The sequence below is a fragment of the Pararge aegeria genome, chromosome 10 (assembly GCF_905163445.1).
Source record: "Pararge aegeria chromosome 10, ilParAegt1.1, whole genome shotgun sequence".
Lineage (NCBI taxonomy): Eukaryota > Metazoa > Arthropoda > Insecta > Lepidoptera > Nymphalidae > Pararge > Pararge aegeria.
In genome coordinates, this window is record NC_053189.1 from 780,951 (window position 1) to 797,113 (window position 16,163).

Here is a 16,163-nt window from a genome sequence, read left to right on the forward strand (position 1 = left end):
GTATTAGTGTGCTCGCCAGTCTAATTTTACGCACAAGAGTCTATATAGGTTTTCTGCATTCTAAACATTTTATTTCAACCATAACTCTAACATCGTAAGCAGTGGTTTAATACAATGATTATTGAAACAGCATAAAATGGTCAACAAAATCGTTCGCTAGCTCCACGACTAGAAGATAAAAAAAATATTTTTAAATGAGAGCAAATATATTATTGTTAAGGTAACATTATGCTTAACATAATATATTAAAAATAGCAGATTCAAGTTTTATATCATACAGATATTTTTTTCTCCTTTAGAAGGATGTTTCACACATCAGTCTTGCAAGCTTCGACTATGTCTTGATATTATACAAACACCACTAAATTGCTGAAAAAGCTCATATTAATGTTTTACATTATTGATTATTCATCTAACGTCAAATACACATTACAGAAAATTAGGAAAAGAAAAAAAAAAGTATTGTGTGTTCAAAAAAGTAGTGATAAATGATATTGCTAAGAGCGTTGTCACATAAAAAAGTGATTAGTAAAATTATTATTAAAGCCATTTAATATCGATGCAACATTCCTAGTAGTAGAAAAATACAATTCTTTTTTAAGGATTTTATAATTTTATTTTATAGAAAAATTTATCATAATTCATTATTAAGTGCTGTTTTTGTGTACTAGATCAATTATTATTATTTTACTGTAAGAAACATTATTTTAGCTATGAAACAGTTGGTTACATTGCCATACATGAAAAAATATGTGTAAATAGATATTTTGTTTTTTTTTTCCACTTAATTTATGTTTTTATTATTTAAACATATTTACTCGATTACAATTATTTACATTATTCTAAAATTTCATTTGTGCATTCGAAGCGGCCATTCAACTCGTTTCCACAAGTGAATATTTCGAAGAGTTAGGAAAAATATGATGTTCAAATATGCAATCATAAATTTTATTACTACACTATGTGGGAAATTTAACTAATTGAAAATAAAATGAAATTATTGGATTAAAAATATGAGCGTATTTTTACTAACTCTCCATTCGTTTATTACTAAGAATGTTAACTATTTTTTTTATTACCACAATACAGTTATTACCAATATGTAGATGAAACCACACTAACTCTTTTGACGGTTATACTCGTATGAATATGAGTTGCTACTCTATGGATTATACAAAATATAATGATATCGTTTAAACGGAAAATAAACTGTATTATTGGCAAATCTAAGGAACGAATTTTTGTGGACGAGTTACAAAGACGTGTCAAGATACATACATAGTAATCAAACTAATTTTAAGATTATTAATAAATTAGTTATAAATATTAAATATATTCCATTTATATTTATATCTTTGTCACTCCAACTGCACGTCTGCCCTTGACTGCAATCTTATCTGGTGGTAAGTGATGATGCAGTATATGATGGCTACAGGATTACATGTTAAGTGGTATACCCATACCCTAATCGGTGTCTACGCGAATTCGCACCGGAACTCTAATTACTAAGATAGCCATGTTATTTCTATTTTTCTTATTCAAATAACCAGCTTTCGGTACAAGAACTGCGGGTGTTATAAGTTATAAGCATCTGCACACGCACACGTGCGTGCGTGTGTGTGTGTGTGTGTGTGTGTGTGTGTGTGTGTGTGTGTGTGTGTGTGTGTGTGTGTATGTTGTTTGAAAGGTGAAAAAATCGAGAGGGTTCTTAGCAATGTCTGGTGATCTAACATTACTTTATTTGTAATAATAACGCAGGAACCGTTTGCTTTTCCGGGATAAAAAGTATCAAATGTCCATCAAATGTTATCAAAATGGTAAAACAAATAAGTAAAATGACACATTCTCGAATATTTTATAATATTAGGCCGCGATTCTAGAGAGTAGCAGGTTCAAATCCTATCGGTTCCGAAAATTTTAATATGCATTTTTTTTAAATTTGTTAAATACTAGCTTCAGCCCGCGACTTCGTCTGCGTTGACTTCAGAAGTGTTTCTAAAACTACGTTCGTTAAAAATATTGTATCCTACCACGGGAACTATTTGAGAGATTGGTATAGAAAGTATATGTCCTTTTCCATAGCATAGGTGACATGCATACCAAATTTCAAAGCTGTCTGCCCGCGGCTTAGCTCGTAAACAATTTTAAATTTTCCCTCGAAAACTTCTTAAGAAATCGAGGTAAAAGGTAGCCTATGCTCTTTTCTATGGCAAAGGCTACGTGAGTGGCAAATTTCATCCGAATCAATCCAGCCGTTTTTTGCGTGATAGAGTAACAAACTTCCATTATTATTACTGTTAGTGGGATTGTTATATTAGTAGGATTATTATATTAATATGGATATAAAACTATTTTTAAAAGATTCTTATTTATTTTTACAATACCAAAATTTATTTATTATTATTTGGAATATATTTAATATCAATAATAATATTAGCATGAAAGTAATAAAGATTGTATGTATTTGTAGTGAAAAATTAAAGCAATGTTTTTAGTTCAAGTAGCACTTCCCGGATAAAATTTGTACTGAATCACACGTCACAAATGATTTCCTTACTTACTACTATGAGATTAATAAAATTAAGTATCCTTTTTTTTAAACTAACTCTAATATTGTTATCTCTTACTTATCTAAAATGCCTAAAAATGTAATGCACGAATATACAAAATAGTACTTTAACTTCTCAATTACAGCATATTACACGAAACAGGTACTGGCATTTTTACTATATATATTAACTCCAATAACAATGAAGATGCTACTAAAACAAAAAAATAAATTTAATTCTACTGTTAAACCCAAAGATGAATACAATTACTCACTCAGTTGGCTTAAATAAGATCTTAAAAACCTCAAAAAAGCCAATCAAGCAAGTCTTCCGGTAAGTTGCACCAGTATCTTCCATGAACTTACTGGTTTTTAAGAGCTTCGTTGGTAACTCGTACCTGGCCAGGTTCAGCCGGAGTTCCTATAAGACACCTTTTCCCTAAGGCCAGTATAATAATACATAAATATGATACAAATGCAGCTAATAATCACAAACTTAAAGAAAATAAGTATCTACTTAAGTGAAGGCATCACTTCAAAATTTTTTGTGCGACATGTGCGTTTTCGCTCCTCAGTTATTTTTTTCTTCTTCAGAAATATTAAATTTACATTTACGTATAAAAGTACATCACTAGTGTTAATAACAATACATTACATGTTACAGATCAATATCATTACTTAAACCTACCAGATTATTGGATAGTCACATAGCTCGCGAACTTGATTTTAACACAGGACAACATCAAACCGACTAACATAAAATTCAAGCACAAAAATTTTCGTATTTGTCGATATGCTGAAAAACGTCTCCTCCCAAGCGGGGCCTGAGACACGAAGACCTTGTAGTCTTATTTGAGCTCCAATCACTGTTGCTGCCGAGATTAAACTCCCGTGTGGTTGAAGATGAAAGACACAGCGTTCTTATCAACCGGAGGCGATCGTCGTGTGATAGACGCATGGTTATTATTGTTGTAATGCCACGACTTTCTCGTCGATGTACTCGAAGACTGCAGAGCAATCGTTTCGTAGTAACGGAGTCTCCCGCAACATTTTCTGCTTTTTATAATAGCAACGAATCCCTTCCTGTATTTCTTGTTGAAGAAGGCGTAAAGAACGGGATTAATGCATGAATTTGAAGATCCAAGCCACTGTGCTAGAGGGGTCACAACTGGGAACATCTCTTCCTCCCATTTCTGTATTGGCCCGCCTAGCTTTATCCGCGCGAATATCAAGTAGAGAGGGAACCAGGATAAGACAAAGAGGATAACTACCACAACGAGCATTTTTACAACTTTCACCTTTGACTTTTGTTGCATCCTCTCCATCTGTGCGTCTTGGGTGTCGGTGGGGATGGACCTTCTCCATACTTTGATCCAGATGAGTATGTAGCACATTGTGATGAGGACCATGGGTAGAATGTAACAAAATATGAGATTGCCTATCACGAAGTACACAACTTCGCTGATCGGGTTTGGCCAGACGTCCAAGCAGAGTCGGACATGAGGGTTGTCATCGAAGACGACAACGAGATCGAAGAAAAAGACCCAGGGGGTGGTGACGAGAATCGCGAATATCCAGATGAAGACGATCATCATACGAGCGCGGCGTTTGGTGATTTGGCATTTCAACGGCCACCAGATAGCGAGGAATCTGTAACAATAAGAAAAGCAATTTAAAAAATGATGATTTAGTTAAAGTAACTCTTTCTGGTACGGATCGGGAGTTCTTTGGTTCGATTCGAGGTATTCGGTTCGAGGGTTTGTTCTGTTAAAAGTTTTGAATACCAGACTGCAGTTGAAAATGTAATGTAAAGCCTTCGGTACCGCTTATTCATAATCATCACTTCACACCAACAAACTATAAAGTTCTATACTCTAAAAAACTCTCTCGTTGTCTAACCATGTGCTACGTCTAAATCAATTAATGGTTATTAAATATACTATCATAAATCAGATCTAACGAATACCTACGCTCTGTTAGTTTTATTTTACATTTACTAGTGGCGTGAGAAGGCAGAAAATAGGCCATTTAATCAAAGGATTACAATAAGATTTTCGATTACCCTAATTCTTTATCCGAATAACCGAATTAATTGTTTATATCTTGAATGGACCTAGTTTCAGGGTTCAATTAAGGCCAGTCTTATTTGACTTTTATGAACATCGGTCAAGTTTCCAGACATTAACAAGGGTGCGTAGTCGGTCCTGTACGTAATATTGTTGGTTTGGGTTACGCCTACCGATATAATTACCTAATCTAAGTAATATCGTGATTTGATATTGTTATGTTTCTGAGCCTAGACCTAACATTGTCATTATCAAACCGTTACCGGCCCACTACCCGGCGAATCTTGGCCCCCTATTTTTAGTCCTTTTTTATTCTTGGTCCTCCACATTGTTCCAGTACAGGTACTGTAGGTTTCCTCACGATGTTTTCCTTAACCGTTTAAGAATATATGATTACTTAAAACGCACATAACTCCGAAAAGTCGAGGTGCATGTCGGGGATAATGCTTCAATATCAGCAGTGTACACGGTTTCCATATGGTCTTAAATCTGTGGTTTGTAGGTCATCATTAGTATTATCAACAAAGCTAAATTTGAATAGACCTGGATATGGTACCATGCTGCTTTCATGCGGGAAAGCGTACAATTTTTTGTGATTATAACTAACTTGGGGAATGGCCGCAAACGAAAACGTTAGTGAGTTTTAGTCGTTAAATCTATAGGTACTAACCATAATAAAGCTATCTTTACTTATAATAAAACTGGAAGATTTCTGTACATTCAATATATTTTGAAAATTTTAATCGGGGGATGCTTTATAATCGATAATGAGTTCATAACAGATTATTATTTGTTTGTCTGTCTGTCTGTCTGTCCGGGCAACACGTGAAAACTACTGAACGGATTTACAATTTTGTATAGTAGTAGCTGGTATTCCGGGCCAACATATAGGGTTCTTTTTATCCCGATAAACAATAAGTTTCCTTCGGGAAACGAGATGAAATTTTTTATCAATTTTACTTCATATTTTATAAATTTGCTTCGATTTATAAAATATGAAGCAAAGTAATTCTTTGAAAGTGTATAGTATCAAGCATGTATTGTCTAATTTTAATGAAGATCTGATAAATATTGTCGAAGATAAAGGACATAACTCTTCGCCGATACCAGCAAGTCGCAAGGCATATGGTACAACGATCGAATGCATGCGTATCATTTTACTAATATTGTAAATGCGAAAGTTTGTGAGGATGGATGTATGGTTGGATGTATGGATGGATGTATGGATGTATGGATGGATGTATGGATTGATGGATGAATTTATGTATGTATGGATGCATAGTTTTAGTGTATATTTTACTGTGGTTTTCTGTAAATTGGCTGAAATGTAACGATGTTTCCTAAAGATGTCATACCGACTTAGAGTGAGACCTGTAGGTAGCGCTGTAATTTGTTTCTAGGTTTTTTAAGATATTAAAGCCTCTAATAACCGATTCGGTGCAGACGAAGTTGCGCGGGTCAGCTAGTTGAGAAATATAAGCAACTAATTTACTATTCGACGTGTCGTTTGCCACGAGTGAACCCGCAGAGCAAAGCTAGTTTATCATAATAATCAGGAGTGCCACTTACAAGAGTTTAAACTTTGAAACGGTTTGTGAGTCGCTTAAAAGAAACGTTTCCATTATCAAGTTTGTAACTCTTCAAGTTAAGATTTCTCCGGAAACGTAAAATGAAGCTTGAGACTTAATTTTCCCTCTGTTTTCCTCAACAAAAAGATCACAAAAACTCCACTCTACTTAATAAGCCGAGGCTTAGCGCAGTCTGCGGACCATCAATTTGCATTTTCCACAACAAGTTCCTTGTTTTTTTCTCAATTAACCTCCCAGACTGTGTAAATCGTTAGCGCTCGAGAGACTTCACGTCTTCCAGGCAATATCGCCGGTCGATTGCAGTGAATTTACTACCTTAATCTTCGTTGCAACTGCAGCGGGGATAAGTTAGGTGGGTAATTAAATCGCCAGAAGGAAGGGATACATTTAAAAGAAGCTAGAGACCACCATAGAACTAGATTGTAAAAGATTTGTGTTGGTGATGCAAACTCGCCTCTCATCGCGTGATTTGTCAAGCAAAGTGAATAAATGTGTGGGTAGCAGCGACGCGTGCCACATCGCCAGTCAGCTGAGTCCAAGGCCGTGGGTTCGATTCCCACAGCTGGACTATGTTTGTGTGACGAACGTGAATGTTTTTCACTGTCTGGGTGTTAATCTATATATATATATATATAAGTATTTGTCTATATTATTCATAAAAAATATTCTCTTAGTACCCATAATACAAGCTACGCTTACTTTGGGGGTTAGATGGCGATGTGTGTATTGTCGTAGGATATTTATTTAATAAAAATAAAAAAACTCAAGTGTACCTTATCAGCTAATGGTATTACGAAACCGAATGGTTAATTGGGGATATTCTTGGCATAAATTAAAAGTATCTCGCGACAATCGTTGACATTTGCAGCGGACATTTCCGATTGATATCCCGATAAGATGTCAAACTAACGGGAGCTTAATAAATGCTTCTATTCGACTCGATGTGTAGATCCAAAAATGCAGAATTGAGTGTCTTCTCGTGGCACACCGAGAAAATTATGCTTATTTTACTCTTACATATCCATTATATAAATTAAGATTGAGATTAATATGATGACAATTATCCTTAGTTTATAATGTTATAAATTTTATGTAAAAGAGAAAGTGTGTTTTTTGTTTGTCCTCCTTCTACGCTCTAACTTAGCAAACAGTCAACTTAATTTTTGGAATTAAGTTAATTAAAAGTACGGAGAGTAATAAAGGCTACTTCTGGTCCTGAAAAACAAAAAAAAACCCAAGTGTGTTTTATAGATCTGACATGGGCATCTGGTGTTCGCTTGTTCCGATAAAACGTGGTATAAAGATAGATTGCATTGGATATAGGATAGGTTATTTTTAGTCTAAGAACGAGGAAGGTATTTTTGTTATTGTCGGTAAGGAAGACATTTTTGAAGTAGCCAGTAGGTACTCAAATCTATAATTCTGTTTCTCTCATTGTGTCTCCTACCGAAAAGCAGTCGGCCTTGAGACGTCCTAATTAAATTATGTTGTTGAATTACATTCAAGTTTGCGAAGGCATTCATCAATGATGCCTTTAGGGTTCCGAGCTCCGAGGGAAAAGCTGACTTAAATCACTTTGTCCGCGTGTTTATCCGAGTTTTTTTATCAGATAATATTAAGCTAGTATGGTATGGCTCTGCCAAGTATCAGCTTGATGCCCTGGATTCGGTTGATCGCCGTGCTAGAAGGCTCATCGGTGACCTAGCCAATAAAAAACTTAAGAGTTTGGAACATCGTCGCAAGGTTGCCTGCCTTTCGGTGTTCTATAGGATATATTTCGGAGAGTGTGCTCAAGAACTATTTGATCTAGTTCCCCCCTCGCCTTTTTACCATCGAACCGCGAGGCACCGGAAGGATCTGCATCCCTACGTGGTCGATATACCGCGGACGCGTACGAAGCGCTTCGCATCTTCGTTTCTAATTCGCACCGCTGGGATCTGGAATGCTCTTCCAGCTTCCATTTTCCCCAGTTCTTACAACATTAGTACCTTCAAATCAAGAGTGAATAGGCATCTTCTAGGCAAGCGCGCTCCACCTTAGGCTGCATCATCGCTTACCATCAGGTGTGATTGCAGTCAAGCGCTCGCCTATAAATATAAAAAAAAAAAAAAAAAAAAAAAGGTATACTGCGTGTGGAAACTTATCCTGCTATCTTACTAATGTAAAAGTTTGGATGTTTGTTAATCAATCACGTAAAAACGGCTGGACGGATTTGCATGAAATTTGGCATGCATGTAGCTTTCACATGGAAAAGAACATAGGCCACCTTTTATCCCGGAATATAAGCGAGTTCCTGCGGGAATAAAAAACCTTAATCCACTCAAAAGGAGTCGCGGGTATCAGCTAGTACTGAATAAAACATAAACTATGTAGATAGGTACGTTTCAGTGGCTGTACTGATATAGCTTATGTGCTAAAATTTCCAAAAATTATCTTTAAAAAAAAAGTCAGACTGATAATAAACCTTTGAGCATAAACCTATTGTCACTGATAAAGTTATTTTGCCACAAGTGACGAAAAAAATCCGAAATTCAGTAATTTAATACTACAGACAATAAAAAGATCTTTGTATATTTTTTTTATTTTTGGAGCCAATAGTATTTTATTCGACCAATAGATCATTATTCATATCATCCCATTACCGGCCCCACTACAGGGCACGGGTGGGGGTGTGGGAGGAGTCCCACAATGATAAGCGCTTAAGGCCGTAGTCCACCACGCTCGTCCAGTGCTGATTGGTGGACTCCACACACCTTTGAATAAAGTTAATCAATAGATGATTATATTTAATTTTATTTAATGAAGATACTCCTCCTTTCAAGGTACGGAACCCACGGAGCGCGAGGGCGGCTCGCACTTGTCTCATTTTTTATAATGATTGAAACTAGGCCAATATGAACGTGTGTCAACTGACAATAACAAATAGGTACACTTTTTTGTTTTGTCACCCAAGTGTGATTATCGATTGGGCAATAAAATATTCTCAATAGCTTAACTATGCGATTCTAGTTTATTTCAAATAACTTAAATAAACGTATTATGTTCTTCGCTACCAGTTTGCCCTTGTAATCTCATCTGGTGGTAACTAATGGTGCAGATAAAGATGGTAGCGGGCTAACCTGTTTGAAACAATGCGGGGTCGCCATTCCAGCACCTTGGGACCCAAATTTACATCGGTTCTCCGAGCAATATGCCCTGCTCACAACATAAAAATCGTGTACAGCTATTTTTCTAAAGGTCATCTTAGGAAAAAATTGTGAACAAAAATTTTACATTATTAAGAAAACTGTCCTAACCTGTCTTGTGCTTAATTAAATTACCCTTTACCACTCATTAACAGGAATAACGTTTGCCTCGGTATTGCAAATAAAACTTTGTGGTAAAAGAATCAACCCGATTTCATATATTTTCACCGTGTTCTCACCTGCTGTAATAAAAACCACACATCAATAACAAATATACAAAAGTTCGTTGAACCTGGAAACAATTGCCGATAACGCAGCGGGTCAGCCTAACTATCTGACGGATATCATTTGTCAGTCAGCTTGACAGCCGATATTTTTGTACCTCCGACCTAAGTGCCCGTTTCTAAATGGGATTGGGCGGTTTATAACACAACTTATGTCCATATTCTTGGTATGTTATGTGTACCTATGAGCGGATAGGTTATGTCGCATAGAACTTGTTTTGTCACAGAATGGATTTTAAGGGTAAAGAAGTTTAACTCAACGGTATTACTGAGATTACTCATGTATTACAGAGATAAGATAATAATATGCTAGAAACGAAAGTGCGACCCAACCACAAACTCGAATGGCTCTAGCACACGTATAACTTTACTATTCATTGTTCTTGGCTCTCACAAGATGCTGCAGTAAAGATAAACCAATAAGAAAGAAACGATAAAACAAAGAAAAACAGCGCACGCGCATCACTACCGATCGACACAAAATAAATTAGTACCGACGTCGGGCTTTATGTCCTGTAGGTATGATTTCATAATATCTTAAGTCCGCAACGAAATAGCTCGAATACATAATAATTATTTATCTGCGTATGGACTGGATCATTGCACATGCAAATTGGCACTGACTCATTGGTGCTAAACGTTAAAAGAGCACCAGACAGGCGCACGACATAACCTTGTATTGCCGATAATACAGTTTGATTTTATCGAAAACATCGAGCGATCCCTGATTTTGACAAAAATAAGACGTAGTTTATCTTGTTGTATTTTGCGTATAGTATTTAATAATTAACAGACCAAGCAGATAGTCCACCTGATGGTAAGTGTAAAACCAGCGCCTTAAAACAGTGCAACACTTCGCATGGCATGCATTGAACACATGCAACATGCGGCGCTGTGCCCATAAATCTGAGGAGTAGTTGTTAAGCCATATGTGCTTTAAATTACACCGACAACCAAGCCCTTCAGATCGAAACACAGCATTGCGGCAATGCTGCTTGGCGGCAGAATAAGCAAAGCGGTAGGACTTTCCTGGACGAGCTCTGCCACAGAGAGCTCTGCTTCCACTAACACTACTATTTAACACTAATGTGTGGTTGAAATTAGTGTAAAATATTCATTGGTTAAGGCCTCCACGACGCTAGCCCAGTGCTGATTGGTGGACTCCATATACCTTTATTATAACTCTTTATTTGTACACCACATTAAGAACTATACAAGAAAACAAGAAACATAATAATCGAAGTAGAATACAAAAGGTGGCCTTATCGCTTAGTAGCGATCTCTGCCAGGCAACCTTAGAATTAGGAAAAAAAGAGGAGAAGTAATTGCAGGTGGTACAAAATATAAAATAAATATATATGCATATCTAAATACTAATACATAAAGTAATATACACAAATACATCTAGTATATAATAAATAAAAAAAAATAAAAAAAAAAACTATAAACCATATAATAAATACTAAGATAAAAGTAAAGTTGGACAAATAATAACCTTTGAGAATATTATGTATAAACTTGTGCATTGGCAGGTCCAAAATCACCTTAGGACCTCCTTAATCACCTTCACCGTCACCTCAATTACTCATTTTAATATTAAAATATCAATAATTCAAAGTTTGAACAGGCCGGTCTGGGTTTGAACACTTGAAGTGACACTTATGTTGACTGAGCTCATAAAACCCGATTAACGATTTGGGTTAAACGTGGCAATAATTCATCCACGAATAATTTACTTTGAGAGCTCGCGCGGAGACCGACTTTATAATTAATGTCCCGCAGTTTTAATTATATCATAAAAACTATTATGTTCTTACAGTATATTAATTAAACGTAGCATAACATCATCACACACCCGTCCCATTATAATAAGTGACATTTTGGCAGCTATCGTCTAATACTTTGCTTTATAATTTGATAACGAACAGAAGGGATAAGGTTTTGTATGCTTGCCCGCGGCTTCGTACGCGGTTTTTAGGTTTATCATGAATCTTGCGGGGACCCTCGATTTTCCCGGAATAAAAAGCAGCCTATGTGTTAATACGGGATATAATCTCGATATCAAAATTCAGTCAAATTGGTTCAGTAGTTTTTGCGTGAAAGAGTAACAAACATCCATAAAACCCACACAAATACAAACATATTGTATTTAACTCATTTGGTTCAATTTATCCCTTCTATGAATTTTACATGCTCCACAACTGGCAATTTTTAAGTGATTTCTTATTCATTTGAAACGTAAATAATTTGTTATATATATAAGTAATGTAAGTGTTATTTCAACAAATAATTGCGTGATAAATCATTGCAAATAACTTTTATTTTATAAAATATCATTGTATAAATAGATAATTGTGTTATTTGAATGGCATCCATGTAGTAAGATTATCTGTATTATATAAAACCGTAAAAAAAATTCAACAAAAATAACCTACTTTGTTATACAACTAAAAGGCCAGAAATAAATATTACTTAAAAGTTATTATGTATAGATCGTATACTTCGTATTCCTTTTTATACAGTAGCATGGATACCAGTAATTTTCAGCATCAGCTTCTTTATTGTGTGGAGCATTAATTGCTTACCTAATATATAATTTGACGGCTGATTGGCTCAGCGATTGGGCAGCAACCCTGCTTTTTGATTCCAAGGCCGTGGGTTCGATTTCCACAACTGTAAAATGTTTGTGTGATGAACATGAATGTTTTTCAGTGTCTGGGTGTTTATATGTATTTTACAAGTATTTATGTATATTATGCATCAAAATATTCATCAGTCATCCTAATACCCATAATACAAGCTACTGCTTACTTTAGGGCTAGATGGTCATTTGTGTATTATCGTAGTAGATATGTTTTTTTTAATTTTTAATATAATCGAAGCGCAACTAATGGCATGGGTACTTATTATTGCATAGTTTCAGTGGTAATCGTTGGACTTCATCATCAGTGGGACGTGACTAAAATGGTACTATTTGGTAAAAAAGAAAATTTCCAAGTTTCATTAAAACAATCTTAAATCGCTATATGTAAGAATCCTTCTAATAGATCTTCACCAAATTAAAATGGGACTAAGATATGGCATACCAAACAAAAAAAGTATCATAAAAGTCGCTGTGTAATTGGCGGAGTAATCTCGTAGCAAATATTCAAAAGCAAAAACATGCAGTCGAATTGAGAACTGCTCCTTTTGTTTAAGTCGGTTGAAAAAAACGATATCACTCTGCCATTTTTGGAAGTCTGTTAAGAATGGATGACTGCAGCGATGAGACTCCCGCGCAACAATAATAATATTATTATGCCCTTTTGTTCGTTCTTGCAACAAACACGGGGAATGCTGAATGTCTTATAAAGGTAAAGAGACATTAAGGGATTGCGAATAATTACACATAAACACACTGACTAATCGAAAAAGATAGACGATGATTTTGACGACCGACGACGACGGTGGTTTTAAGTTGGATGACCCGAGATCGATTAATTTTAAGAATTTATAATTAGCGAATTTTGTCTGGCCTGGTCTGGTAGGAGGTTTCTTCCGCTGCTTGTTACCACCCAAAAGCAAAGAGTCAGCGATTTAGCGTTTCGGTACGATGTCGCGTAGAAATCGATTAGGGGTATGGGCTTAATATAACTGCTACACTCCCAAACACTCCCGCATCATGATAGACTACATCATCACTTACCATTTAATGAGATTACAGTCAAGTAATAAAATTAAAAGTAAAAGATACCCATAGTACCCATAGAAGTATTATAGTATCCGACTTATCGAGTGGCGAAGCTAGGATAGCGATGGACACATAGTTTGGTGAACCGATAGACGTTGGAGTCGTAAGTTGCTAGAATGGAAGAAATACATACGGTGAACTGATAAAAATAAACTAAAATAAGGAAAAAAGTTATAAGGACAACATGACGTGTGGAAATCCATACGTACAGCGTACGTGACATCCTTATTCAAAGTCAAAGCCAAAGTCAAAAATATCTTTATTCAAGTAGGCCCCATAGGTGGCACTTTTGATGCGTACATAAGAATTACACGGTAGTGAGATGATGGCGATAACCACATTCGTAAACTTAAAACTAAAGCTACGAGGGTTCCAAACGCGTCCTGGTCTAAGAAGAAGTCCACAACAAAATTATCCGGGTGTTTTTATTTTGTTATCACCATCTCACAATGTCATTTAAAATTATTAGAAGAGCTGATGTTAGAGCAATAATTCACACCCAAGCTTTTTTATCGATTACGTAGTTCTTGATACTGTAATAGGACTTTTCTATAAGCCTACGTTTAATACAAACTTTGAACTTTTTAAGAGGCATCTCCAAGATGTCAATTGGTAGTTTTTTGTAGAATTGTATGGAATTTCCTTTTAACGAATTATGAATTTTATGTAACCTAGTATATTGCACTGTCAGCCATTAGTATTTCTGCCGCAAAGCAGCATGCCGTGGTTACTGGTGTGATTACAGGTACATGGTACTTAACACCTACGCATCAGGTTAGTAGACACATAGCGTGTGGCATATTGCAGGACGTGTTCGTTGCATTTTGTCTGAAGTCTTCGTATTTATAGGCGATGGTTTTCCGCTAACTATCCGTTTGGCCATCTTTTTCCTTTCAATATAAATTTCAAAAAAGTCAACGAATCAGATGTGTGTTCGTAAGATGCCGTCTATGTTTTACTTCGTCTGTGGAAGATATAAAAGATAATGAGTATTGTCATCGATCAACGTTGCCCAACTGTATAAATAAGCGAGCAATTTTAAACGCCCATAAATCTTGTCTTACGCATCTCTTTGGACATACTCGTACCTATACTCTTTTAAATCGTCTCCCAAAGGTTATCAATTTGAAGTGATTTTTTTTATTGTACTTTTAACACAATGAAAAAAAAATCGCATAAAAAAATATTGTTTTACTATAATTTGTCACAATCTGAAAAATATGTGAGGTGATATTTATATATAACCTAGCTGTTGCCCGCGACTTCGTCTGCGTTTGTTTTTTAATGTCACATTAAATTTAGTTGTAGTTCTAAAAATAATTTAAGTATTCAGTATCGCTAAGCCTTAAATAAGGGGTTTGCTGCTGGCCGCTGAGGAGTTCTGTCCTCTATCTCCAACCACAGTTTGGGCAAAATTAAACACATATACCTCTATAGTACAAAAATAATTATTTAAATCGGTTATAATTTGTCGGAGTTTTGGTGTAAAATCATCAAAAACTCATCCCCTCTCCCAAAGGAACCGAGCTTAATGTCGGGATAAAAAGTATCCTATATTACTTGGATATAATATGTGTACAAATGTTCATGGGGATCGGTTAAGTAGTTTTTGCGTGAAAGCGTAACAAACAAACTTACATTAACATTTATAATATTAGTAGGGATTTGTAACGAAGTTTCCTTTTTTGGAAACATAAAGAATATCTTATGAAAGTCTTCCTATGAAAAGAAAGGGATTTGTTTTCATACTAGCTTTTGCACGCGTTCTTCGCCCGCGTTTGTTACGGTTTTTTACAAATTTCGTAGGGACCGTTTGCTTTCTAGAAATAAAATGTTTCCTATGTTACTCTCCGTCCTTCTAACTTGATAGGCCATAAAGGAAGGACAAACAATTCATAATGTTAGTCATCATCATCACATCAACCCATAACCGGCCCACTACAGGGCACGGGTCTCCTCCCACAGTGAGAAAGCCGTAGTCCACCACGCTGGCCCAGTGCGGATTGGTGGACTCCACCGTCCACGCACCTTTGAGAACAATATCTCTCAGGCATGCAGGTTTCCTGACGATGTTTTCCTTCAACGTTGAAGCAAGTGATATTTTTATTTCTTAAAATGCACATAACTTAGAAAAGTTTGAGGTGCGTGCTGGGATTCGAACTCGCGCCCCCGAAAGTGAAGTTAAATTCCTACTCACTGGGCTACCACCACTTCCAATGATATTAGTATGGATTAGAAATTGTGCGCGAACGAAGCCACGGGCATCTGCTAGTATTTTTTTTTTTATTGCGAGCGCTCGCGTGGAAGACATTTGCTGCTAAGCGATTAAGCGTTACGGTACGATGCCGCGTAAAAACCGATTAAGGGTATGGATTTAATATAAACTACCATACTACTCAACAGGCCAGCCCGCTTCCATCTTAGACTGCATCAACACTTACCACCAGATAAGATTGCGGTCAAGAGCTTACTTGCGGTGTTATAAAAAAGAAAAAAACAATTAATACTCTATGTTGGTAGGTAAATTAAAAATAAAATACGAATTGAGAATAAATAAAATGCATGGTTGCAATGTGATTTTGTTAAAGAGCTTTAAAACATATAATATGTTAAATGTATATGATAGCCTCCAAAATTACCATAAACATAATATTTTATTAGCTTTTTTTATAGTTGAAAAATAAATCAATAACCCATTCACATGGAATCGAAAACGCAATAAACGCCACGTTATAGTTAATACCGAGTTTATATATTGCGA

General features: G+C 35.8%; 1 protein-coding gene across 1 annotated transcript in view; it reads right to left on the reverse strand.

Annotated features, from left to right (window-relative positions):
• Positions 1 to 3,429: 3,429 nt before the first annotated feature.
• LOC120626666 (neuropeptide SIFamide receptor-like) overlaps positions 3,430 to 16,163 on the reverse strand; it is a 174,621-nt gene continuing 161,887 nt past the window's right edge. The window contains exon 3 of the mRNA XM_039894277.1: positions 3,430 to 4,198. Within this exon, the coding sequence (XP_039750211.1) occupies positions 3,430 to 4,198 (769 nt within the window). The remainder of the gene's footprint in view (positions 4,199 to 16,163) is intronic.